The following is a 27,681-nucleotide window of genomic DNA, read 5'->3' on the forward strand; positions in this document are numbered from 1 at the left end:
GGCCGCACGCCACACTTGGAGCCCTGGGAAGAGAAAGGAAGGCACTCATCGTGAAAAACGTTTTAGAGGAAAACGTAAGAGGGAAGGCGACTGATTGAGAGTGAGGGCCAGAGGAAGGCAGTGGTGGAGAAGCCTCGTGTGAGGCGCGGGACTGGCGTGGACGACTTGGCATGCGTGGGGGAGAAGTGGGTTTTGGGGGAAGGCGGCAAATAATTCGGTTTTGGACAGAGAAGAGTATTTGGCACATCCAGATGGAGGTGCTGAGAAGGTACAAGACGGACCTGAAATAGACTCTTCCGGGAGATGTCAGGGTGGAGGCGGGAATTTGAGGATCTCGGAAAGCACGCTCTTGGAGGCAGTGGCAGAAGCTTTGTGGGAGGATGAACAAGGTCATAGCCGAGGGTGGAGGAGTCAAGGAGGTCACCCAAGGGCAAGGAGCTGGAGAAGACAGAGGAACTGGCGCAAGAGACGCAGAGACAGGTGGGCAGGGCTGGGGTGTGGCACATTGAGGAGACTATCCAGAAGGCAGGAGGGTTTCCAGGGGAGCCCGAAGAGTGGGTTAAGAGAGGGGGCACACCACTGCGCCGAGCAGTCCAGGCTGAGACCTGTGGGTTCAATTTGGGAAGTCTGCCTTTTTAAAAAATTTATTTATTTTTAATTGAAGGATAATTGCTTTACAGTATTGTGTTGGTTTTCTACCATGCACCAACATGAATTAACCACGGGTGTATATATATGTCCGGGCTTCCCCGGTGGCTCAGCGGTAAAGAAGCCGCCTGCAGTGCAGGAGCCGCAGGGTTGATCCCTGGGTTGGGAGGATCCCCTGGAGGAGGGCACAGCAACCCACTCCAGTGTTCTTGCCTGGAGAATCCCACGGACAGAGGAGCCTGGCGGGCTGCAGTGGCGGAGAGTTGGAAACAACTGAGGCGACTTAGCACGCACGCGCGGATGCATCTGTCCCCCGTCTCCTGACCCTCTCTCCCGCCTCCCTCCCCATCCCGCCCCTCTGTGTTGGCGCAGAGCCTTGGTTTGAGCTCCCTGAGTCCTGCAGCAAGTGGCTGTCTGTCTGTCTCACATACGGTACTGTGCCTGCTTCCGGGCTACTGTCTGCACTCGTCTCACCTTCTTCTTCCGCCCCCGCCTGTGTCCATAAGTCTGCTCTCTCTGTCTGCGTGTCCACTTCTGCCCTGACCACAGGTTTACCGGTGCCAGCTTTCCAGGCTCCATATATACGTGTTAGTGTCCGACGTTTGTTTTTCTGACGTCCTTCACTCTGTATAACAGGCCCTAGGTTGTTGGAAGGAGAGTGGTGAGGATTGATGAACCAGCCGGACACAGACGTGTGTGCTGCTGCCTCCTAGTCACCCTGGGGTGCTGACTGCTCTCAGCATCCGTGTCCTCCTTAGTAAGAAAAGAGATAACACGCTCTCGGCCTGGAGGTGCTGTGGGCATTCCGAGGGTGAAAGGAGGCAAGGTGTGCGAACGTTCAGCCCACTTCCTGGTACAGACCCAGTGCCCTTGACAAACTGGAGCTGTTATCATGAACATCGTGACCAGGCGTGTGACTTCCAGGTCTTTAGATGTGAAACTGCAAGCAGCCATCCGATGAGTGCTTCTGGAGAAAGCTTTCCAAACTGAGAGAACACTCCCTCCCCCAGTAACCAAGACGGTTTCAGAGCAGGAAGATGGGCTATGTCATTTCTAGTGGGTGGGGAACACTTTTATACCCCAAATTATGATGGTCCTTTTAGGGTCATCGTTGTTTTTTACCACTGTGCTTTTGGTGAAGATAGATTCTGCTCTCACAGCATTTATTACCCTTTAGAGTGAGATTTAATTAGGCTTCCCCAGAGTCTGGAGTTTGACATTAGGTGCTGTGGAGGAAGCAGCACATAAAACAGATGCCCAGGGAGTTTTCAGTCTGGCTGTGGGGAGCCTGTGTGAGGGAACAGGAGCAGGAACCTATGGCAGCCACGTGCAGACAGGCGCAGCGTGCTCCTGCAGGCTGGGGCTCTGAGTGCTGAATGGGTTCTGAGCCGAAGCGGGGTCTGGAGCAGGTGCAGTCCGTTAGGGAGCGAGTCCTTGGCCTGATTGCCGTGCATCATTGATTCCTGGGACGTCCCTAGCTGGCAGGCTGGTGGTGGCGGCGCTGGGTCCCTCAGCTCTAGGTTTGGTTCACAGTCGTCCTTGGAGCCACTCTGTTTTCCTGAGATGGGGCCGCCCTCCAGACGTGTGTGTGTGTGCGTGTGTGTGTGTGTGCATGCACACGCAGGTCCAGCCGCCTTCCGGGGCAGCCAGCCTCATTTCCTGACATTCCCCTCAGGCCCTCAAGACTGTCATCACACCAGTGCTCTGTTTTCCCCGCTCCTGTTTGCTTCTCCAAGTCAAACTGCCCTGGCCATGGCGTGTTCCTTCCCTTTGGGAGTCTTGCCTGCACTGTGAGGCCTAAATCTTCCGTGGGGTTATGTCCTGTTCCCCAAACCGCAGCTCATCTATGGTCTGTGCTGTCTCCGGACTCTGTCCTTGGTTTCTCAGTTACTCTCATGTCCCCGTGAACTGGAGTTGGCTGTGGACATGGCTCGCTACCACAGCAGGCTGCAAGGTGCTTAAGAGGAAGCATCATCTGTTTTCTCAGAGGTACCTCCGGCATCTGGTCTGTGGGGAATATTCAGGGCACATTTCTTCAGTGGAATTGCTTTGGTCCTTTCCCCTAGAGAACTCTTTAGGCCGGCAGTCCCTCTCCAGCCAGACTTGTTCAGAGTCACTCACCCACGCGGGAGCAAAATAAGCTGAGGCCCCCGCTTGCCCGCTGGGCCCCAGGGTGAGTCTGCCGGCCCGCGTGCAGCGGAGTCCTCAGAGCTGCCCTGTCACGACGGGGACGCTCAGCCTCCTGGGTGGGGTGATGTCGGGTATCCTCCCGGAAAGGCCTGTCGGAGTGTGCACGGATGGTGAGCAGGCCGGTCCATGCGTAGCCAGTCTGGAGAGCCACCCTCCGTCCCCTTTCCTAGAGCCACCCTCTGACTGTGACTGGTGACCCCCCGAAGAGTGAGAAAGGCCAAGTCAGTGGAAAGAAAGGGTGGAAAGGCTTGGTTAGCTTCATTACCTGGATGAACAGGAGCACCGTCTGGCTTCACCGCGGCCTGTCCACACCCTTCCTTTGCCAAGCCTTGTGTGGTGTGCAGCAGAGTCTCTTCCCTGGCAGCAGATGGCAAGACAGCCACATTCAAGGGCGCCACCCCGGCCCTTGCATGCATGGGGACTCAAACTCGGTTGAGGCGGGGGCAGGAGGGACCTAGCCAGGCCTGCTCTGAGCCCCTCTCCTTTCCTCGCAGTACATTTTCACAGATGCTTACGCCCAGTACCTCTGGACCACATTCGACTTCTGCAACACCATCCAAGGCTTCTCCATCCCATTCCGGGCAGCCGACCTCCTCCTGCACAGCAAGGCCTCCAACCTTCTCCTGGGCTTTGACAGGTCTCACCCCAACAAGCAGGTAAGAGAGCTTCGGGAACGTGGTCAGGAGGTGCTTCCAGAGGTTTCTGTTTTGCCCGGGTGGTTCGCCTGTCCTTTGGGTGACCCGTGCAGCTACCATTTCACTTCCCACGGCTACAGAAAAATATATCCCCCTGGCGCTTTTGGTCTGCGTCCCGGACACGGAATGACACCTCGCAGTGGTCCTGTTAGTTATACATCAGGCCCTTCTCCCTGCTTGGGCGTGTCTCTTAGTCCTGGGGGTAGATTGGGGCTCTGGAGTTGGATCAGAGAGCTATGTAGAGAAGGCTGATGGCAGTTGCGCTGGGACCTCTTGTTGAATTTCTGTTCTACCTTTCCCATCCTCGACCTTCAGGATACTGCCCATGCCTGTCATTTAGTTGATGTTGTATTGTTTAGTTGCTAAATTTGTCTGACTCTTTTCCAGCCCCATGGACTATAGCCCGCCAGGTTTCTTTGTCCAGACAGTAATACTGGAGTGGGTTGCCCTTTCCTTCTCTAGCAGTTCTTCCTGGATCAGGGATTGAACCCATGTCTCCTGCATTGCAGGCAGAGTCTTTACCACTGAGCTGCCAGGGAAACACTTATTTGATGTTACCATTAACTTAAATATTCTCCCTGTGTGTGTGTGGGCATACACATATGCGTGTAATATAAATGTGTGCATTTTCCTTCTTTAAGCAAATTTGAAGGAAAGGTGAGATGGGAAGAGAGCCCAGGTAAGTTTCTGTCTCAAAGTTGAAACTTGCCATGTCAAGAGTATTGATCTGGCGTAATTCTGTGAAACCTGTCAGTCCTGTGGGATTGGGTTCACAATGAGTTTCAAATGGCTGTGCTCAGAGGAACCTTGGAACGATTCTTTTTCTTTGCAGGTTTTAACCAAAACATGACCTCTTTATCTTCACTTGCCTTAGGAAGTAACCCAAGCTTGGGCTGGGTTGGTTTACCTGTGTAGGTGGATGATTGTTCTTTTCAGTCTCCTGTTTCTCACTCCCTGGTCCCCAGGACCACAGGAATCCTCAGTTTTTGTCTTTGGAAGTCGAGGGGCTTTTGCAGAGATCGGCAAGTCAGTTTCTCCTGGCCACACCCTGTGTATTCAGGTGATTCCCTCTGGTGCTCTGATTCTGCACTGAGCCAAAGTCCTTTCAATTCAGCTCTCGTCGCTGTGGCCCTCATGGGTTTTTAAGGACACTATTTCTTAGATGAGAAGTACTGGGTTTAATCCTTTTGCTTTAACCGCCACTTGAGGATCTTAAGTAACATATAGGATTGGCGAAAAAGTTCATTCAGGTTTTTCTGTAAGCTGGCACCAAAAACCCAAACAAACTTTTTGGCCAAGCCAGTATAATTTCTGATAATCTGTAGAAGGAAGACAAGTCATGTTTGTTTTTCCTTCCTTCCGATACGAAGGCATTGAGACCTTAGTGACTATGGAGAAGAGCACAGAGGTGATCTGTCCTGTCCTCCCCGCCCTTGCTGGCATGTGGGTAACCGAGCTGATCTTGCCCGTCTTCTCTGGTGGCATATTGTGAAGGGTGGGGTTTCCATGGTGTGTGCTGGCCAGGCCATTCAGGGATCGTACATTGTGCCTCTTGCATCCTGACCACTTGTCGCTCTGGTCTTTGCAGCTGTGGAAATCAGATGACTTTGGCCAGACTTGGATCATGATTCAGGAACATGTGAAGTCCGTTTCTTGGTAAGTCGTGCCATCTCAGAAATTGGAATTATATAGTTTCTTTGCTTCAGCTCTCGCTCCTCCATGCAGGGCAAATCTGCCCTTCTCCAAAAAAGGTGAAGTGTCTGGTTCAGGAAATACACATTCCAGGCCCGAGAATTAGAACTGCAAGTGTAATAGGCTCACCATGGGGGTGAGGAAGGAAGGTAACTTGTGAGAGGAGTGACAGAGCCTTTGCATTTTCCAGTCCATCAGGGAATCCAGGGGACCCTTGAAGCTCTTGCATGTATTAGAACTTCTAAAATACCTTCATTTTTAGAGCATCATATCAGAAGTTGGGGTTTTTCACTAAAACTCATTTGTTCATTCATAACATTTTTTGAATGTCTGCTGAATACAAAGCATGCCAGATGCTTTAGGGTGTAAGAAGCTGAATAAATGATGGATATAGTTACTAAGGAGATTGCAGTTTAGGAGAGAAGGAAAGACATTGTGTGCATATATCAGGCATCACAAAAGAAGCACAACGTCCCACAGACATAGCATGAGAAGCCAGAGGTGGGTCATGGTCCTCCCCGATGGACCATAGACAGCTCCACAGAGGAGGTTACTGTTGATCCAGGATGTGGACACCAGGTAGGCCGTGGCTGTGCAGAGGCATGCAGGACAGGAATTCCAGACGGGATCAGAATGGCTCCTGGCAGAGATGAGGCACTGTGGTTCTCGGGTGGAGAGCTCTGAATCTCATCCTTGGACAGTGTATTGGGTGAAGTTCAGAAAGGGATGTTGGTATCAGAATCTGCAGGGCTTGATAAAGGAAACTGGACTGAATTCTGAAAGCAGTGGGGAGCCTTTGTCAGTTTTTGAGAAGAAAAGTGAAATTAACATGACTACCAAAGAGTCGAACAGGACTGAGCGACTGAACTGAACTGACCCTTTAAGAAGCAAAGTTTTTTTCTGGTTTTAGTCACTTCTAATCTTTTACTGTTACAGAGATGGTGTACATAATCTGATTTTTTAAAAGTTGTTTTTTGTGTGTGTTTTGTTGTTTTTTGATTTTTTTTGGCTGTGCTTTACAGCCTGCAGGATCATAGCTCCCTGACTAGGAATTGAACCTGCCCCCTTGGCAGTGAAAGCCTGGAGTTCTAACCAGTAGACCACCCTGTATAGGGAACTCCCTGTGGTCTTGAATTTGTGCATATGCAGATGAATGTGTAGAATAGATTCCCAGGAGTGGAGTTGGAGGGTCTGTGGTTAAAGTCAAGCCATTCACACCTGGTAAACTTGTTACCTCTTCATCTGCCCCTAATCAGCTCTACTCATATGGTCTTCTCCGTTTCCCCTTTTCACTTTCTAGGCGCTCAGGTAAAAAACTGTGAGTCGTCACGGATTCTCTGTTTCATGCTTCACGTTCAGTCCATCAGGAAAGCCTATTGGCTCTGCCTTCAGTATATATGCAAGATCCGCTCCCTAGCTACTGCTTTACTCCAAACCACTGCTGTCACTCACTAATCATCGAGCTGGTCTTTCTGCTTCTTTTGTCCTTCTAACATTCTCAGAGCTTGGCCATGTTGATCCTGTTAGAAACAGGTCAGATCAGACTTCCCTGGTGGTCCAGTGGTTAAGAATTTGCCTTGCAACATAGGGGAAGTGGGTTCCATCCCTGGTTGGGAAACTAAGATCCCACATGCCATGGGACAACTAAGCCTGCACACTCTGGAGCCTGCATGCTGCAACTAGAGAGTCCATGTGCTGCAAAGAAAGATCCTACATGATGCATCCTGGATCCTGCATGCTTCAACTAAGACCCGATGCAGTCAAATAAATACATACATAAATATTAACAGAGAACCAGGTCAGATCATGTTCTTCTGCTTTGAACCCTTCTATGTGTATCATTTCTCTCAGATGAAATGCCAACTTCAGTCCTACCATGGGGTTTCTGCAATTGCTGTTTCCTCTGCCTGGAAAGCTTTTACTGAAGATACACTTGCTCCTCTACCTCATTCAAGTCTTCTCAAATGACTAACCTTCTAGATGGGGGTCTTTCCTAAGGATCCTATTAAAATCACAACTATTCCCCTCTCATTCCCAATCTTCCGTAGCCTGATTTGTTCCTTTTTTGCATAGCACTCATCACATCTTAATATACTCTTATTATGCTTGCTATTTGTCTTTCTTCAATAGAATAAAAGTTCCAATGGGGCATGGACTTTTGTCAGTTTTGCACTGATATACCCCCAGTGAATGGATCATTGAGATTGTAACTTTGCCAGATTTCCTATAGAAAGTGTCTAAATTTTCACTCATTCACAACAACTTAGAATTGTGCCTTTTTCCACAGTCAGTCTTCTAGCGTGTCTGTTTAATTTTAATATGCATTTTTCTTTTAAAAATTTTTTTGTCTTTTGGCCATACCATGTGGCATGTGGAATCTTAGATCCACTATCAGGAATTGAACCCACATACCCTACATTGGAAGCACAGAATCCTAACCACTGGACTGCCAGGCAAGTCCCTGCATTTTTCTTTTTATGAGTGAGTTTGAACATCTTTTTACTAAGTAAGGGTCGCTTTTACTTCTTTTTTGGGGACATGTCTGTTCATGCCCTTAGCCCTTTTTCTATTGGATTGTTCATCTGTTTATTATTGATTTTAGGAGCTCTTTATATATTTGAGATTGATCCTTTGTGATATGAGATAGGTTTTATGGATGTGTTCATTTGTATTTCCCAGTTTGTCCTTTGTCTTTTGACTTTTACATGTAGTTTTTTCCTCTTTAAATGCTGTGGCCCATAAGATATGGATCCTATCTACATCTTTTTGTTGTCACTTTGAAGAGGAATGCCAGTGAGTTCTTATTTCTTCCTTAGTAATTAAGGACAGTAAAGAAGGATAGAGCAGAGAGGGTCCTTAGAGCTGAATATCTTCAGGCTCCAGTGGACTTCCTTGTTACAGAAGGCAGCTGTTTCTGACTTTTTCATTATTTTCCTTGGGCAGAGGTTGTAGAATCAGTGAAATTATAACCACAATCTCATCCAAGTACAACCTTTATCCAAGGAATACCATTAAAACTTTTTTTTTTGCTTTCTTTGAACTTTAAAGGGACAAATTGCTCTATTTTCAGTTTAGAGAATCATATATATTAAGAGGGCAAACCAGCAGGATTATTAAACAGAAAAACTTCATGTCTGGAAATTTGTGTTGTACCTTCTGCCTCTGTGCAGACATGCAGATAGTTATCTTAGAGGAAGGGGCTGGCCTGGCTTATTGTAGATAATTACATGTCTGGAGTCAGGAAATTTCAGGCTGTTTGGGGGGATTTTTGCCTCGGACTCCCCATAATAGGTGAGAGCGTAAGCTAACCTCTCAGAGAATAACGGCATACTTTGTTTCACAATGCTTGGCAGCCTGAGGGCAGCAGCAGTGAGGGAAAACCAGTGATTTATGTTATCCAGAGCTGGAGATTGGCAAGACAGGACAGAGGATGAGCCACGAGGGTGTGGAGCATCCCACAAGGGCTGTGAGGCAGATGAGGCCAGGCGAGGACCAGTGACTGTGCTCAGAGACCGAGCAAGGCTCGGAATTTCCAAATGAGGGTGAAGAGAACAGTAAGTCAGTGTCAGTGAGTGATTTCCAAGTACCAGAATTTGTAGGGGGAGCAGCTCTCCGAAATGGGAGGTTCAAATGTGGAATACGAAAGAGAATTGGTATGAAAGTCACAGCTCTTTCCATCTCTAGCTGTTGGCTGCTGCTCTCGGTTATGAAAGAATAGTAGGCATGAGCTCCGCCTCAAGATATCTGAATAAAGGTCCCTTCCTCTCTGCCCTTTTAAAAATATCCCGTGTGTTGTAATTTGCATATCCTCTAGGGTAGAGGAAGTACTTTAATCAGTACTTCTAATTGTGGAAAAGAGAACATGTCCTCCCCCACTGCAATCCCACCCTGCACACAGAGCATCTTATGGTGAACATTAATTTCTCACGTTGAAACAGGCTGGTTTCTCTAGTGTCCAACCAAGACCCCAGATTGTGGGGTCAAAGGAAAGTCTTACCCTCCACCCCGCGATGGGAAAAAAGGCTGTTTGTTTTTGTTTTCTTCTCTCTTTTCCTCACTCCTTTCCTTTCTTTTCCTTCCCTTCTTGCCTTGGAACTTGCTTTTTTCTCCCTCAGCATGCAGAATCTTTTAGTTGCGGCATGCATGGTTGTGGCATGAGGGATCTAATTCCCTGACCAGGGCTCAAACCTGGCCCCCACTACCTCCCCTGCATTGGGAGTACAGAGTCTTAATCACTGGACCACCAGGGAAGTCCCTGAAACTTGCTTTTGACAACGCATCTTTGAAGGAATTTCTTGTCATTGCCTTCATTATCCCGAGAGCCATCATGCCTACAGGACCGTACAAAGGCATTTGTAATAATTACTCATTGATGAGTCCTTCTGCTTCTCCTTGGGTCACCACTGCATCCTCATGGGCAGCTCTCTTCCAGTTGTTTTCAAATGTTTTTCCCACTTGCTGAAAGGTCCTCCTGGCTTCCATGTTCTTATGCTTGTCAGGAAATCTTGGGCAGGTTAGTCATCCTCCCAGGCCGCTCTTGGGGGCCTTATTCAGGGGCACACCAGTTCAGATATTCTTCTCCGAGGTAGTTTGATATGATCACTCTACAGTTTTCATTTTGGAAGAGCTTCTGTATAATGTCCATGGATCCTTGCAGCAAAGATCAATGCAGCTAGGAACTCTGTAGGATCAAAAGAAATGTAAGACTTGGCCTTTGAAGGAGTATGTACTCTGTCTAGGAAGCTCAGACAGAAACATTATGGTGGACTACGTAATACAGTGGGCGGGAAGAAATGAGACTCTGCGTAAAGTGAGGAGCCTGATTCCAAAATCCACTTAATCTAGGTGATTTTCTACCTTTGTGTGAAACTCATAAAAAAGGCTTGGAATTGAGTGCTACAGAGATGCATTGCTAGTTTTGGGAGAAGGCAGAAGGGCATGAGGGTGGGCTTCCTGGAAGAAGGGGACTTGCACTTGGCCTCAGAAGACGAGTAGGATTTGGGTGTGCAGATCAGTGTCTGTGCGGAGGGCATCTGGGCAGAGGGGGATGGTGTGGTGGAAGCACAGAGGGACGGGTGAGCCCTGCATTACTGAAGATTAGCATGTGCGAGAAAGAGTTTGTGAAGGAGCCTCGTGGGAGGTGAACCTGTGCTGGTCGGATGAATGCTGGCTGCACAGATCCGCGACAACGGCACGGGACAGGCAGGAAGGGCAGTGTCTGTTAGAAGGCGGGGGGTGGGTCACCGGTTCCTCCTGTGGTTTCCTCTAGAGCTGTTCCTCTGAGGACGTAGCATCCTGGGGACAACGTTTCATTCCTCAGCGGTTCACAGCTTGAGGCCAGAAGCTTGGTGACAGCCTCGTGCAAGCAGTTCATTGCTCACTGATTCTGAAACACTTGCCTTTCACTTTTCCTTCTATTCTCTTCCCTCCAGCATAGCCCAGGCTTGCCTGGAGCAAAACCCAGGCTGCCTTGTGAACAACCATCCCAGCAGAAAATACTGTGCACAAGTGGCAATTTCTTCCCCTCTTTCTTAAGCCAAGGAGCCACCAAAGGGCTGGGTTTGAGGCACAGAGATCCGCAAACACTTGCAGCTGCCACCACGGTGGCCCTGAGTCCTCGCTGATGGTCTGCATGGCAGGACCTCCATGCCTCAACATGGAGATGATGACAACCACTTTGTTTTTTCTTCCAGGGGAATCGATCCCTACGACAAGCCAAACACCATCTATGTGGAACGGCACGAACCCTCTGGCTATTCCACAGTTTTCCGAAGCACAGACTTCTTCCAGTCTCGGGAGAACCTGGAGGTGATCCTGGAGGAAGTGAGGGACTTCCAGCTGCGGGACAAGTACATGTTTGCCACAAAGGCGGTGGTGAGTTGAAAGCATTAGGGATTAAACTGCTTTTGTGTTTCCTTTCTGAGGCTGGGCATTCTCGGGGCGGGCTGGGAGGGGGGTTCGTACCAGCAGGGATGTGGGGGTGGGGGTTGATTTTAGGTGCTGGACATAGATGGACTTTCCCAAGGGGCCTGGAAGGTTCTGAAAGGTCAAGGGGTGGAAACATTTATATAGCCACTCAGAGGGTCTCTGGGTGCTAAGAATTTGGTCTTTTCCTGGTCTGAGCATCCTTGACAAACACACATTTCTTTGAAATCCCGGTGGAAGAACACAGAAAGGAGGGATGGGGCTAAGTGGCTTTTTTTCTTTAATCCTACCACTGAATTCTCTTCAACTCAGGCCGATTTCTTTGGGAGGTTTGGACACATGTTCATCTACATGGCTAATAGAATGTGTAGTCATTGGCTAGTGGGAGTTAATGCTCTAAGAAAAGTAGTAATTAAGCTTCCAGCTGTCAGTAAGTAGCTTAACTCTCAGCCTTTGGGAAAATCTTCTCCTTGATTTTATGTGTTGGAGCCACATGCTGAAATGGACGGCTTGCTCATTCAAAACCGCGGTTGATTATTTAACGGGGCTTGCCTTGCAGCTGTATCAAGTTGCAGCCATACTTCCCCTTGAGTAAAGGAAAAAGCCAGTCCCGGCCAAGAGTCAGTCAGGCTGCTCTAACTGGAGGGAGGTGAGCTTGCTTTCATGATGCATTTTGCGGCTGGTGCCTCCTTGACCTCAGGCTCTGACTGTCTCCTCTGTGCCTGGGAGGTTGCTCTTTTCGCTGTTAAACCTTAAGGGCTAAAAACCAGATGTCACGTTTTCCTCCAGATTCTCACTTATTTATATGATTGGTAGCTGGCTAGGCAGAAGCAAGTCAGCCCCCTTAGTAGGTTCTAGGGTGGAGAGAGGATCTCCCCTAAAGGGAAAGCAGGGAGTGAGGTTGAAATCAGGAGAAAAGAGGCTAGAGGCTGAAGGCCAGAGGGCTTCCCCATTACACACCTTGAACAAGGCTTTTTAAAACCACTAAACTGTGGCAGATTTTTTTCTGGCAGGCTGTTTGCCTTGAGACACTCCCTGGATCATTTGCTTTCTGCCTTGCCTGTCTCTTTCTCTTACACACACATACATGTGCGCGTGTACACAGAGCGGTCCAGGAACACCAGCATCCTGGAGTTGCTTGGGGCTGGGATGTGCTGGGAACGTGGAGGTGAGAGGTCAGGCCTGAGGATTGATACCTCCAGTTGTATGGTGCCTCATAGGTCTTTTTTGTTTTAGTTTCTTGGGCTTGTGCCTTTTATGATTTTAATTTCTTAATTTTAAGGCCCATGGACTCGTTCCCAGATTTCTTTTACAGACTGAGTCGAGTGGGGCTGAGAGGGAGCATTATCTTGCATTCCTTTATCCCTATTATTTCTAGATCTCTCACCCAAGAATAAGATATATCCCATTTGGCACTTTCTGTACTCTTCTTTCTGACCTGATAGCTCTGTCTGTTTTGTAGACATGGCTGCTTTGCCGAGTCCTGATGGTGATTTCTGTACTGTTTCTCGCCAGTGGTAGGATCAGGGGCCATGTCTATCTTAGCCACACTGATACGGTACCCAGTATTTTGCACAATGCTTAATATATAACATATGTACAATAGAATTGAATGAATCTTGGCCTAATTTAGAAAGATGAGGCTACTGGGCTTTTTTACTGGGAGCATGGGATGGGGTTCAGTTCAATTCAGTCGCTCAGTCGTGACTGACTCTTTGCGACCCCATGAATCACAGCACGCCAGGACTCCCTGTCCATCACCAACTCCCAGAGTTCACTCAAACTCATGTCCATCGAGTCGGTGATGCCATCCAGCCATCTCATTCTCTGTCGTCCCCTTCTCCTCCCGCCCCCAACCTTTCCCAGCATCAGAGTCTTTTCCAGTGAGTCAACTCGTCGCATGAGGTGGCCAAAGTATTGCAGTCTCAGCCTTAGCATCAGTCCTTCCAATGAACACCCAGGATTGATCTCCCCTAGAATGGACTGGTTGGATCTCCTTGTAGTCCAAGGGACTCTCAAGAGTCTTCTCCGGCACCACAGTTCAAAAGCATCAATTCTTCGGCGATCAGCCCTCTTCACAGTCCAACTCTCACATCCATACATGACTCTGCTTAGGGGATATTAAATTATTGGTTCTTTTATTATAATTCTCACCTTTTGTGTGTGGCTTATTGATTTACATGGTATGGGTGGCAAAATTGTAGTTGTGTTGACTTCTTCCTTCAGCACATGGACAGACCACCAGATTCCAAGGTCAGTGGTGTTATCTGGAGGCTCCAGGTGAGACGAACTAGGCTACCACCTGAAGTGTTGTCTTAGGATCACCTGCGGCAGCATCAGCAACCGCCCTGGTTAAAAATGCAGATGGCAGGGCCCACATGCATCTTCTCCCCCCACAACCCTGAGAATCCCTGGGATGACCAAGAATCTCCAAAATTTGAGACATTTTTCCCTGAAGCCTTTTATATGCAGGAGCTTTCAAAGGTAATTATATCATCAAAGGAACATTTCTCAGTGGATAGGTTGAGAGAAGAAATACCACTGGCAGTGGATGATAAAATAGGTATTTTTCTGCTTAATATATTAGAGTCTTAAGCCATAAGGATATATGACATTGGCCCTGGTTGGATAACTCTATCAGTAGGTGTGTTGAGGTCTGCACCTCCACCTCACTTCTTATCTGGGGTGTTCCCAGCACTTCAGGTGCTGGATTTGGGGAATTCCGAATGACTTTAATGTTTGTTCTCATTCAGTCCAACTCTTTGCGACTCCACGGACTGCAGCACGCCAGGCTCCTCTGTCCTTCACCATTTCCCAGAGTTTTCTCAAACTCGTGTCCATTGAGTCGGTGATGCCATCCGATTATCTTGTCCTCTGTCGTCCCCTTTCCTCTGTCATTCCCTTCTCCTGCCTTCAATCTTCCCAGCATCAGGGTCTTTTCCAGTGAGTTTCCAATGAGTCGACTTTAATATTAACTGCATTCAAATCAAATTAGGAAAGTCAAGGAAGTAATTGCAAAATGACAAAAAATTGCTTTGGGGTGATTAAATTTTTTGCTTTTTTCCAGCAGTGTGACTGATTCCAATTGCTTGTAAGTTAGTTTTTTAGAACACGTCAGGGCAGCCAACCGGGTTCTGGACTGGGGCTGGTTTCCAAGTCTCCAGAACCCCCTCGGGCCCTCCTGGCCTGGTTCTTACTTCATGAGTGCTTTGTATCTGATGCCCGTCAATTTTTTTTATTCCTTGGTTTTTGACATGAGGTACATATACTTACTAGTCCATACCAAATGATAGGGCCTTTAATAAGTTGTGCCCCCATGAACTGCAGCCAGCCATGCTTCTCCGTCCATGGGATTTCATACTGGAGGGGGCTGCCATGTTTCTTCCAGGGGGATTTATTTTTTAAGAATATTTATTTACTTGGCTACTGTGCAGCATCTGAGTTGCAGCATGTGGGATCTTCTAGTTGCAGGAGGCAGAATCTTTAGCTGTGGCAGAATCTTTAGCTATGGCATGCAGACTCTTAGTTGTGGCATGTCCAGTTTCCTGACCAGGGATCAAACCTGGGCTCCTGCATTGGGAGCATGGAGACTTAGCTACTGGACCACCAGGGATATTCCAGTGGGGCCTTTTAAGCAACAGAGGGGCGCCTCTGCAAAGGGACCAACATCAGTTTGTGAACTTGGTGAGACAGCTGGTAGGTGCTTCCTGTAGGTAACAGTAGTTGCCAAAAAGTTGGAAGGATGTGAGGCTTGGCTGCTTCACTCTCCAGCTTCACTCCCAGCCTCTCCTGAAAGGCAGTCTCAGACATTTCTTGCCTGAAGTGCAGCAGTGAGCCAAATGCCTGATGCGTGGGCTTGATGGAGTCTCCTCTCTGTTCTTACAAGTGATGGCAGCCACAGCTTGGCAGGGTGCAGACGGTGTTCTCGGGCAGGCTTGGCAAACCATGCTCTTTGGTTTTGTCAATAAAGTTTTATTGACACACGGGCATGCTCATTTGCTGTGTGTCATCCATTGCTGCATTCATGTTAGAGTGGCAGGAATGAATCGTTGCATAGAGGCCGGATGGCCCACAAAGGCTAAAGTACTTCTGTGCGGACCTTTACAGAAGAAGTTTGCCAACTATTGTTGTAGAGGCAGGATTGTGTTCCCCTTTCAGTTGGCATTAGGCAGCTAGAATCCTCTAGTGCAGAAGCTTGCACTAGATGAATCTACAGTATATCCCCCGAGAGTTCAGGTGACAGGCCTCCCTAAGTTGCTGTGCCCTTTACATGCCATGGTCTTATCTTTGGGATGCGTGCATGTGTGCTCAGTTGCCTTAATCGTGTCTGATTTATGACCTCATGAACTGTAGCCGCCAGGCTCCTCTGTCCGTAGGATTCTCCAGGCAAGAATACTGGAGTGGGTTGCCATGTCCTCCTCTGGGAGATCTTCCCAGGGATCGAACCAGCATCTCCTGTGTCTCCTGTATTAGCAGGCAGAGTCTTTACCACTGAGCCACCTGAGAAGCCCAATCTTTGTGATATTATGGCTCATTCAGACATCTTGCATGCCACAGATTTCCTGAGAGAACTCAATTGTACTTTCACTATTCTGACCAACCAACCACTAATTTCACTATTGGAAACCAACTTCTAACCATCGTTACGCTATTTTTAAGTCCCTAATGCTGTTAGAGTTAACAGAAAAACCTAGTAATTGCCTCAGAACTGTGGGCTTCTCCATGAGAAGTTAACTGACCACAATTGAAGTGTGACTTTCAGGATAACCAACCAAAATCCAGGCATTGACAAATTATTTTAATTATGACATTGCTTAAATGTGTCTGAACATAGTCATAGGTATAAGTACCTAACGCTTGTAACTCCATGTACAACAATAAACTTCAAACGTGTTTGTGGATTAAAAAGGAGACTATAATACCAATACATTAAAAATTTTTTTTTAATACCAGTATTGAGATATGATTCATATCCTGTAACATTTACCCTTGTAAAGTGTACAGTTCAGTGATTTTTAGTATGTTCATAAGGTCAGGTATTGCTCACCACCATCTAAATCCAGATCATTGTTGTGACCTGTGAAGGAAACCTCATACCCACTAGCAATATGTTCTGCTTCTCTCTCCTTCGAGCCCCTGGCAACCAGGAATCTACTTTCTGCCTTATGGGTTTGCCTATTCTCGACATTATTATTATTATTTGCTGCACCTTGAGGTATGTGGGATCTTAGTTCCCTGACTTGGGATTGAACCCACACCTCCTGCATTGGAAGGGTTGGGTCTTAACCACTGGACCACCAGGGAAGTCCCCCTTTTATATTCTTGATATGTTATTTCCTTTAGTTCTTTGAATGTATTTAGGATAGAGGATTTAAATTTTAGGTCCAGCATCTGGCTTTCCTCAGGAATAGGTTGTATTGATTGTTGTATGTGTTTGCTTTTCATTTTTTGGTGGAAAACCAGATATTTTAAGTGATAATACTGTGGCAACTCTTCATATCAGGGTAACCCCTTCCCAGGGCTTTTTGTTGTTGCCTTTTATTAGCAGTATTGTTGCCTTTTTTGGCTTTGTTTTGTGAGTTTCCTGTATTAATTTTGTAAAGTTTGCATCCTTCATTGGGTGTGGCTAGTGAAGTCCTGACCATTACTGGTCAGCTGGTGATGAGTGATTTCCTAAAGTGCTTTCAGCCAGTCATCTGTCGGCCTTTGGTGAGGGCCTCTGAGCGTGTGTTGGGGGCATGCCTTCAGTGCCTTCTCCAGCTTTGCCTTAGTCGTCACTTCTTGTTTGTGTGGAGACTCAAGGTTATTGACCAGACGTGAGGAATTAGGCCCTTTCCATTCTTTCCTGAGCAAAATACAGCCGTTCATGCATGTGATCTTGTAAATTCCTTGAAATGTTTCAGAGCTTATCAAGACCTCTGATGGGCATCTCCCATTTTTCCTTTTATGCTTTTTAGTTCACCTTTTGTGAGCTCCAAGTGATAATGTTTCTATGGCAGATGTAGTGTTAAAACACTTACCACTTGTCAGTGTTTCCCGTAAATGCCCTGGCTGTAGGTCTGTGTGTAGAGAGAGCTGAGTCAGGTTATTTAAGGAGACGACCTGAGAATGCAGCTATCAAGCGAGTCACCAGGCAGATAAAATCTGACAGTCCTCTGGCTGTGGGGCATTTGGGGAGCTCCAAACCTGTTCTGTCCTCTCCTGAGCTGCTGGTTTTCATAGCAATTGTGGCTGTGACGCTATGGGTTTCCCACGCTACTAGTACCTCAGCTAGAGAAAGAAGGGTGGGATTAGGACAAGTTGAAACATCACCAAGTTCACTGTTCTTGCTGAGCTTCAGTCATTGTCTTGAATAAATGCTCCTTGAATTTTTGCAAGCTTTTATTTAATTTCAGGGTTCTGAAAAGTGGATTTTGAGAATTTTTGTCCGTGCTCTTGTTGTTTGCATGGATGAGTGGATTTTGAGTTCTTTCCTCTGCCATTCCAGAAGTGCTTTCAGTTAATATTAACTCTGCAAACTTTTTATTATTTCCACATCTACAAAAAAAATTTTTGTGTATGTGCTGATATGACCTCCCCTATAGTGTTGGAGAAGACTCTTGAAAGTTCCTTGACCTGCAAGGAGATCCAACCAGTCCATTCTAAAGGAGATCAGTCCTGGGTATTCATTGGAAGGACTGATGCTAAAGCTAAAACTCCAGTACTTTGGCCACCTCATGTGAAGAGTTGACTCATTGGAAAAGACCCTGATGCTGGGAGGGATTGGGGGCAGGAGGAGAAGGGGGCAACAGAGGATGAGATGGCTGGATGGCATCACTGACTCTGTGGACATGAGTTTGAGTGAACTCCGGGAGTTGGTGATGGACAGGGAGGCCTGGCGTGCTGTGATTCATGGGGTCACGGAGAGTCGGACACGACTGAGCGACTGAACTGAACTGAACTGAACTGAAGATCCTCTGTTAATGAAAAAAGTTGTTACATAATACCATTTCTCTCATGAGTTACACAGCAATATTTCTATCATGATCCAATTGTATGTGAAAGAGAAATTTGCCTATATCAATTTGGTGTTGTGTTTGGCTATCCTTAACAGACTAGAAATAAAAGTGACTTCGCCAAGACAGAGGTTTATTTTTCTCCCTTTAGTGCTGCCTAAAGCTAAGGCTGACATGTTGGTACCCTGGTGTTCCTGGAGACCAAGGCCTCCTCTTCTTAATTTTTTGGCTGCCCACGTGGCATTTCCCTGACCAGGAATTGAACTTGTGCCCCCTGCATTGGAAGAGCAGAGTCCTAACCACTGGACCACTGGGGAAGTCCCCGAGCCTCAATCTTGCTGTCGACCATCCAAAGGAATAATTTCACACTCTCCCTCATGGTCCCTGACATTTACACTAGGCTTCAAGTCTGTTGGAGTCAGGAAGAATGAGGACAGATAGAAAGGCCAAAATAGGACCCCTCCCAGATGATTCAGTCCCTTTCAGCAGCTTTCCTTGAAACCCAGCACAAGAGTCTGTTCACGTCTCATTGAGTGGTCCTCAGTAACATGACCACACAGAGTTGTCCAAAAGAAAGAGAGCCTTAGGCTTTTATTTGGGTGGTTGTCAGGGTTTGCTAAGGAGGAAAGGGCTGATGGATGTTGTGGTAAGTGGTACAACGTCTGTCGCTTGTAAATATACTCATAGGTGATGGCACAGAGCATCTCTGAAGGAATGGCCCAGAGCCAGTTACCAGTGGGCACTTATGAGAAGAAACAGATCTTCATTTTACCTTATACCTGTCTGTACTGTTGGAGTTTTCATGAGTATACAGTATTTTACTTTTATAATAACGATAAAGAGAAATTCAGCATCAACAATGGTTTCTTAAGAAATACATCTTACTATTAATAGTGTATCATAGTTTTATTGTTAATAGTTTCTTGGTGGTGGTGAAACATTACACTAACTTGTCTACGAATGCTTTAGAAGTGAACCTAACTGTCCAGACTTAGGAATACTTCTCCCAGAATAAAGTGGGATGGATGTATTTAGAGGTTTTTCGTGACCTTAGAACTCTTGCATTTATATCTTGCTATCCATTCTCACTTCTCAGGTCTCCCAGCAGTCATCTTTAAGAACATATAACTGGTGATGGGCTTGGACTTCCCTGTTGGTCCAGTGGTTAAGACTCTGTGCTCCCAATGCAGGGGCCATGGGTTTGATCCCTGGTTGGGGAACTAAGATCCTGCATGCTGTGTGGCACAGCCAAACAAAACAAACCCAAGAAACAAAAGCTAATGATGGGCTTGAGTGTCACTGAGAGAAATGGCTCCTTTCTCAGGTATAACTGCAGTAGGAAGTAGTGAGAAAACATAAAGCATAAAAAAATGTTTCACTGATATCTGTGTCTAGTTCCAGTTCCAGTTCAGTTGCTCAGTCGTGTCCGACTCATTGCGACCCCATGAACGGCAGCACGCCAGGCCTCCCTGTCCATCACCAACTCCCAGAGTTCACCCAAACCCATGTCAATTCTGTCAGTGATGCCATCCAACCACCTCACCCTCTGTGATCCCCTTCTCTTCCTGCCCTCAATCTTTCCCAGCATCAGGGTCTTTTCAAATGAGTCAGCTCTCCGCATCAGGTGGCCAAGGTATTTGAGTTTCAGCTTCAGCATCAGTCCCTCCAGTGAACACCGAGGACTGATCTCCTTTAGAATGGACTGGTTGGATCTCCTTGCAGTCCAAGGGACTCTCAGGTCTTCTCTAGCACCACAGTTCAAAAACATCAGTTCTTCGGCACTCAGCTTTCTTTATAGTCTAACTCTCACATCCATACATGACCACTGGAAAAACCATAGCCTTGACTAGATGGACCTTTGTTGGCAAAGTAATATCTCTACTTTGTAATATGCTGCCTAGGTTGGTCATAACTTTCCTTCCAAGGAATAATTGTCTTTTAATTTCATGGCTGCAGTCACCATCCGCAGTGATTTTGGAGCCCAGAAAAATAAAGTCAGCCACTGTTTCCACTGTCCGCATCTCTTTGCCATGAAGTGATGGGACCAGATGCCATGATGTTAGTTTTCTGAATGATGAGCTTTAAACCAACCTTTTCACTCTCCTCTTTCACTTTCATCAAGAGGCTCTTTTGTTCCTCTTCACTTTCTGCCATAAGGGTGGTGTCATCTGCATATCTGAGGTTATTGATATTTCTCCCGGCAATCTGATTCCAGCTTGTGCTTTATCCAGCCCAGCGTTTCTCATGATGTACTCTGCATATAAGTTGAATAAGCAGGGTCACAATATACAGCCTTGATGTACTCCGTTTCCTATTTGGAACCAGTCTTTTGTTCCATGTCCAGTTCTAACTGTTGCTTCCTGAGCTGCATACAGGTTTCTCAAGATGCAGGTCAAGTGGTCTGGTATTCCGATCTCTTTCAGAATTTTCCACAGTTTATTTTGATCCACACAGTCAAAGGCTTTGGCATAGTCAATAAAGCAGAGATAGATGTTTTTGTGAAACTCTCTTGCTTTTTTGATGATCCAGCAGATGTTGGCAATTTGATCTCTGCTTCCTCTGCCTTTTCTAAAACCAGCTTGAACATCTGGAAGTTCACGGTTCATGTATTGTTGAAGCCTGGCTTGGAGAATTTTGAGGATTACTTTACTAGTGTGTGAGATGGGTGCAATTGTGCGGTAGTTTGAGCATTCTTTGGCATTGCCTTTCTTTGGGATTGAAATGAAAACTGACTTTTCCCAGTCCTGTGGCCACTGCTGAGTTTTCCAAATTTGCTAACATATTGAGTGCAGCGCTTTCACAGCATCATCTTTTAGGATTTGAAATAGCTCAACTGGAATTCCATCACTTCCACTAGCTTTGTTCATAGCGATGCCTCCTAAAGCCCACCTGACTTCACATTCCAGGATGTCCGGCTCTAGGTGAGTGTGAGTGATCACATCTTCATGATTTTCTGGGTTGTGAAGATCTTTTTTGTACACTTCTTCTCTGTATTCTTGCCATCTCTTCTTAATATTTTCTGCTTTGGTGTATTTATATATATTCATAAGGATTTACATAGGGTGGCTTAAATCATCTGACCTTGATACGTAGCTGTAAAACTTTAATGACTTAAGGAGGGCTCTGGAATTTATACAGAGCAGTTTGAGGAACTCTCGCATTCGGGTAATACATTTTGTGTGTTTAATCAGTACATCATTTCTGTAGCCCCATACTGAGGACAGGCTATTATGTAGTTTTCAGGGTGCCATTTTGGGAAGGCATTCTTCTGTACTTCTTTGCCTGCCTTCTTTAAAACAAACTACTTTTAACCAGTGTTCAGTGGTAGCTTGGAAAAAATGTGTGTGTGTGCGTATACATTCAGCTGCTCAGGTGAATAGAAAACAAATTCACGTTCATCAACTTGCTCTTCACAACATTTGTTAGACATCCATGAGCATGGAGCATTTAGCAGTTGTTATATTACAGTCAAGAAAATGTGACATCAAAAAAAAGGAAAACTTGACATCTTCTATACTCTGTAGGAGTTAAAAATCTGTAAGAAACAGTAGCAACGTAGTCAAGGATAAGTGAAGCCAAACTCACCGTTTCTGCCTGGGGATCCCGATATTGAAGTCAGATTAGTCATGCCCATGAGGATGTCCACACAAGGATGGGCCTCCCTGTCTGTTCTCCTAGGCGTGCAATGTTGGCCTTCAGTTTCCGGTCACAGACTTGTAGAACTGGAAAGAGAAATGTAGAGCCTTTGCAGTGTTTCTTATTCTTTTTTGGATCACTGGCCCTTTTGAGAAACTTCTGAAATGTATATATCCTCCCAGCCAAGTGAGTGAGTGCATCCACATGGAAAATTTGCATATATATTTATGGGGTTCCTGGATCATTTGACCCATACCCAAAGTCCTCATTCAAATCAGCTTCTCAATTTATAGAGGGATACATTGGAACCTAGGCTTCCCTGTTGGCTCAGATGGTAAAAAATCCGCCTGCAGTGTGGGAGACCTGGGTTCGATCCCTGGGTTGGAAAGATCCCCTGGAGCAGGGAATGGCAACCCATTCCAATTTTCTTGCCTAGAGAATCCCCATGAACGCGGAGCCTGATGGGCTACAGTCCATGGGGGCACAAAGAATCGGACACAACTGAGTGACTAAACACACAGAAATTGGAACACAGAGAAACTGAGAGCTAACTCTGAATCTAGCGCTTTTACACACATGAGCACACTCCCAGCTGTGATTAATATCCCTGAAACACAGTGTGACCAGCGTCACGTGCTTGGTCAGCATCCCATGGAGTAATCTGTCTCTATCAAAGGAAACATATTGTAGCAAGAGACCCTAATCAATGAGAAGGATTAAAAGACTGAAAAATAGAATCAGTGGCAATTCCCTCAACTGTTGGTAAAAATTAAAGCCCTGTGGCTCGGAGATCCTTGTGATCTAGAACTAGTAGAAAGGGGAAGAGGATGTGTTTTGTATGCATATCAGGTGTGTGGCTGACCTCACCCTCTGGTGGTTTGGGGGCTGTATATTCCATCTAGCTTGTCTCTCCAGCCTCATCACACAGCCCTCTCTCTCCCTTTTGCTCTCTGCTTAAGCTTTGTCAGCCCCCACCCCTTCCCCAAGCTCAAGTTCTCCCTTCACACTTTGTCCTTTCTCTTCATGTAGCCTGGAGTGTCTGTCTATTGCAGACCATGTATTGAGGATATAGTGGTACAGCCCAGACTGCCCAGTGACGGCAAACGTTGCAAAATGTGCATTTGTGGTCACACTATTTAGTGTTTTTAGTAGAATCAGAGGGATCTGACTTTCCTTTTACACTTGTTCTGAATGATTATCATATGGTACAGTTGATATTTTTCTCCTCCTCTTCCTTGGCAGCATCTCTTCGGCAGTCCACAACCATCTTCTGTCCAGCTCTGGGTCTCCTTTGGCCGGAAGCCCATGCGAGCAGCCCAGTTTGTCACAAGACATCCTATTAATGTGAGTGGGGTCTGCGGTGGGGGGGTGGAGGGGAGTGCTGTTGTCCTCAGGCAGAGGTCAGGGGGAGGGTGATGGGGGAGGATGTTTGATGGAGGCTCCCTGGAGTCACTTTCTAGAGTAGGCTCTATGCTTTGGGCATCTTGGTCTGTTTTTTCCCTCTTCACTTTTTGAAGTGGAGCTGAATGGAAGCCTTAATTTGCTTGAAGTGGAGAAGGATTGGCAGAGAGGTTTGGAGCCAGAGTCAATGGGCTCAGTGTGCCCGTGCTGAAGGAATGGGAGGTTAGGGACAGCAGCAGTTATTCATTAAGTACCTGCTGTGTTGCTCACAGATGGCGAGCTTCCAGAAGGGGACAGGATTAGAGTCTCACCCTTTTAGAAACAGATGGGCTGGAGAGTCCGAGAACAGAGCAGAGGAAGAAACCATGTACAGTCAAAGACTTGACTGTGCAGCGTGTGTCAGAGCATAGAAAACCATTGGAAGGGTCCGTGTGAGTGGGTCATCAGAGAAGTGACGGTGGGGAGGAGGTGGCATCTGAAGGCCTTGATGCCAGGGCCTGGTGTGATGGAGGATTAGTAGCTCAGAGGAGAATGTGATGGAGAACGTGTTTGTCAGTTCTTTGCCTTCTCTGGGTTCTGCCTTCCTGTAGTCATCTTAGAGGAAATGAGAGGGGAGCAAATAAGAAGAAAGGAAATACACATTAATTCACATTATGCTTTGTAGTAACGATAGGGAGACATCATTACAGCAAAGTGATTTCTAGGTTGTTTTTGGAGTTCAAGGCCAATTCTTATTTTGTGCCCCGTCTGCCGATAAGGGGTCTGCTCCAGCCACAGGACAGCCTCAGGGTCCCTAAAGAAAGCCAGCCAAGCTTCTTTCCCGAGACTGGGAGGCTCTTGTGGGCTCTTAAGACTGCCCTCTTCCCTGGGACACTGAGAAGCCCTTGCTTGCATGTCCAAAGGGACCTTCCACAGGGCATATGTGTGTTTTTTTTGACTTGTGTCTTTTTAATTTTTTGATGCCAAAGGAGTATTACATCGCGGACGCCTCCGAGGACCAGGTGTTTGTGTGTGTCAGTCACAGTAACAACCGCACCAACCTGTATATCTCGGAGGCCGACGGGCTGAAGTTCTCACTGTCCTTGGAGAATGTGCTCTATTACAGCCCAGCGGGGGCAGGCAGTGACACCTTGGTGAGGTAAGGAGACCGGTAGGCGGGGCTGCTCCCTGCTTTCTTACCCAGCACGACCTCTTGTTGGGTGTTTTTCAACATTTGCTGAATGTTTGGACTCCCCTGGGGGTGGTTTCAGAAGCCCCATTGATTACTGGTTCACCTTCCCAGACATTACTTTTTTTATCTGGTTTGAGGTGTGACAGGCACTTGAGGATCTTCTTTTTTTATTTTTAAAGCAGCTGTAACTAATTCATTTTTGTCTGCACTGGGTCTTCGTTGCTGCTGCTGGGCTTTCTCCAGTTGCGGAGAGTGGGAGCTCCTCTCTAGTTGCAGTGCATGGGCTTCTCACTGCGGCGGCTTTCTCGCGTTTCGGGGCACCGGCTCGTAGTTGCGGCGCACGGGCTTAATTGCCCCGAGGCATGTGGGATCGTCCCAGACCAGGGATCAAACCTGTGTCCCCTGCATTGGCAGAAGGATTCTTAACCACTGGACCACCAGGGAGGTCCCCACATATTTATGTGGTGCAGAGGCTGAGCACCGCTGCGCTGGGTGACCCTTAGGATCACTGCCATGGTGTCAGCCACTCCTTTGGGGTTCCTTCATTCAATTACCTGGTTTTGTGGTCTCAGACCCAGTAGGAAAGAGCACTGGCAAGACATCATCACCACCTCTGGGTCAGTTGGTGTGTGTGGCTACAAGGCCCTGCCTCCACGTGACTCTAGTTAATTGACATCATTCTTCTTCCTGCGCACCACCCCCACACCCCCCCCCCCCCCCCCCCCCCGCCCAGTAATTGCAAGGTATTGTTCTGTGGTATCTGTGGAAAGGTCCTTTATCAGTACATCACATACCTGGAATGGTCTTGCTGTAACAGTGTTTTCGGGGCCATGGAGCAGTCCAGAACTGGGAAGGGGTGGATGCCATGCCATGTGGGTGGCACTGTGATCCATCAGTGGCACAAGGTCATTTACTCTCCTTTGTCTGTGACAGACCATTCTTGTGTGCGTCTCACTGTGATTAAGACTGCTCTCTGCTCTTGGGAAGAGCCAGCTGGCAGAACTGGCTGGTCTGCAGTGAGGTCTGGCTCCAGCACCATGAACCTCAGGTCAGAGGGCATGTCCTTGCTGCCCACTGTCCCTCTTCAAGGGGGACATCCTTTTCATTCAGCAAGGATGCTGCTGTTCAGTGCCTGGTGGCTTTGCATGTACAGCTGTGCAGTATTGTGTATCCAGCAAGGAAAACTTAAACAAGCTCCCTGATCCATGGAGCTTTTGTTCTAATTGTGGGAAGACAAGATAGAAACAAATATGTGCTCTGCCGGTAATGCTGATTGTGGGGAAGAAAAATTAAGTGAGATAAGAGGACAGAGGGGTACAAGGGCATTGCTTTATATGAGCCGGTCATGGAAGGCTGTTGTAGGAGGGTGATGTTTGAGCAGGCCTGAGTTACACAGGAGAGGGAACTGGGGAGGAGCCTTGCAGGGGGAGGAACAGTAGGCACAGGGGCTCTGGGGTGGGACTTGAGTGGTTTAAGAGCCGTGTGGAGGCCAGGGTGGATCAACCAACTGATGGACGGGAGAGAGCATCCCTAAGACCCAGGAACCAAGAAAGCAGCGTTTAGGTTGTACAGGGCCCTCAAGGGCATAGCAAGATCTTTTTTTTTTCTTTCTCCTGAGCACGATGGAGGATTTTGACCAGAAGCTGGATATCACTTGATTTAACCTGTTACATTTTTTGGAAACCATTTTAAAAAATGTGAATTGCATTATGTAAAGAAAAGTGCATAAAACATAAATGGGCGGTGTTATAGATTATTTTCAGTGGATACTCATGTGACTTACCTTTTAAAGAAGCCATGCTCGATGCTGTGTGGAAATTAGACAGCAGACTTGCACACTGGGGGGTCCAGCTGTGAGATCACTGCTGAAATCTGGGCCAGTGGAGGTTGAGGTTGGCGGGACCTGGAGCGGTAGCAGTGGAGATGATGGAAATGGTCAGAGGCTTCCTGATGGCTCAGACGGTAAAAGACCCGCCTATAATGTAGGAGCCGTGGATTCGATCCCTGGGTTGGAAAGATCCCCTGGAGGAGGGAATGGCTACCCACTCTAGTATTCTTGCCTGGAGAATTCCATAGGCAGAAGAGCCTGGAGGGCTACGGTCCATAGGGTCACATAGAAGCGACTGTCACTTCCGCTTTGACCCATTTGTTGATGCATTTGGCTGATGGATTGGACATGGGGTTTGAGAGAAGGAGGGGAAGTCAGGGACCCACCACTGCTTGGCTGGAGCAGCTAGCACAGTGATGGTTTCAGACTGTCCGGGAGGGCTGGGCGAGTTCCCATCTGAGGATGCCTATAGATACAAAGTTGAGAACTTTCTATGTGCTCTGGTACACTTTTCCACACCCTGTTTCTTCTCCTTTGGAGGTGCTGTCATCTTTTATTCCTTAACTTTGTTTTCCAGGGTAGACTAACAGGTTATTTATTATTTAGTGTCTCATAAAAAGCCTCTTGATGAAAGTGAAAGAGGAGAGCGAAAAGGTTGGCTTGAAGCTCAACATTCAGAAAACTAAGATCATGGCATCTGGTCCCATCACTTCATGGGAAATAGATGGGGAAACAGTGGAAACAGTGTCAGACTTTATTTTTTTGGGCTCCAAAATCACTGTGGATGCTGATTGCAGCCATGAAATTAAAAGACGCTTACTCCTTGGAAGGAAGGTTATGACCAACCTAGATAATATATTAAAAAGCAGAGACGTTACTTTGCCAACCAAGGTCCGTCTAGTCAGGGCTATGGTTTTTCCAGTGGTCATGTATGGATGTGAGAGTTGGACTGTGAAGAAAGCTGATTGCCGAAGAATTGATGCTTTTGAACTGTGGTGCTGGAGAAGACTCTTGAGAGTCCCTTGGACTGTAAGGAGATCCAACCAGTCCATTCTGGGGGAGATCAATCCTGGGTGTTCATTGGAAGGACTGATGCTAAAGCTGAAACTGCAATACTTTGGCCACCTCATGCGACAAGTTGACTCACTGGAAAAGACTCTGATGCTGGGAAGGATTGGGGGTGGGAGGAGAAGGGGACGACAGAGAATGAGATGGCTGGATGGCATCACCGACTCGATGGACATGAGTTTGGGTGAACTCCGGGAGTTGGTGATGGACAGGGAGGCCTGGCGTGCTGTGATTCATGGGGTCGCAAAGAGTCGGACATGACTGAGCAACTGAACTGAATGTGTTATAAACCATCCCTGCCATGATTCATCCTCAGGTTTGGTCCAATCCTCTGTGAGTGCACTTTCTTTATAGTGCAACTCCAAACCAGTCCTCTGGTTTGGTCAGTCATTGCCTCCTCAGGCTGGCTCCCAGTGGCTTTCTTTTTTTTTA

At 47.1% G+C, this 27,681-nt stretch overlaps 1 protein-coding gene across 2 annotated transcripts in view; it reads left to right on the forward strand.

Moving 5' to 3' along the window:
• SORL1 (sortilin related receptor 1) overlaps positions 1–27,681 on the forward strand; it is a 200,936-nt gene that overhangs the window by 30,534 nt on the left and 142,721 nt on the right. For both annotated transcript variants that reach the window (XM_088843032.1, XM_055423238.2), the window contains exons 4-8: positions 3,333–3,494; positions 5,122–5,189; positions 10,919–11,099; positions 23,024–23,125; positions 24,151–24,320. In XM_088843032.1, coding sequence (XP_088699158.1) covers positions 3,333–3,494; positions 5,122–5,189; positions 10,919–11,099; positions 23,024–23,125; positions 24,151–24,320 — 683 coding nt within the window. The remainder of the gene's footprint in view (positions 1–3,332; positions 3,495–5,121; positions 5,190–10,918; positions 11,100–23,023; positions 23,126–24,150; positions 24,321–27,681) is intronic.

This window comes from Moschus berezovskii, chromosome 14 (assembly GCF_049115385.1).
Source record: "Moschus berezovskii isolate FMDL1 chromosome 14, NW_MosBer_1.0, whole genome shotgun sequence".
Classification (NCBI taxonomy): Eukaryota; Metazoa; Chordata; class Mammalia; order Artiodactyla; family Moschidae; genus Moschus; species Moschus berezovskii.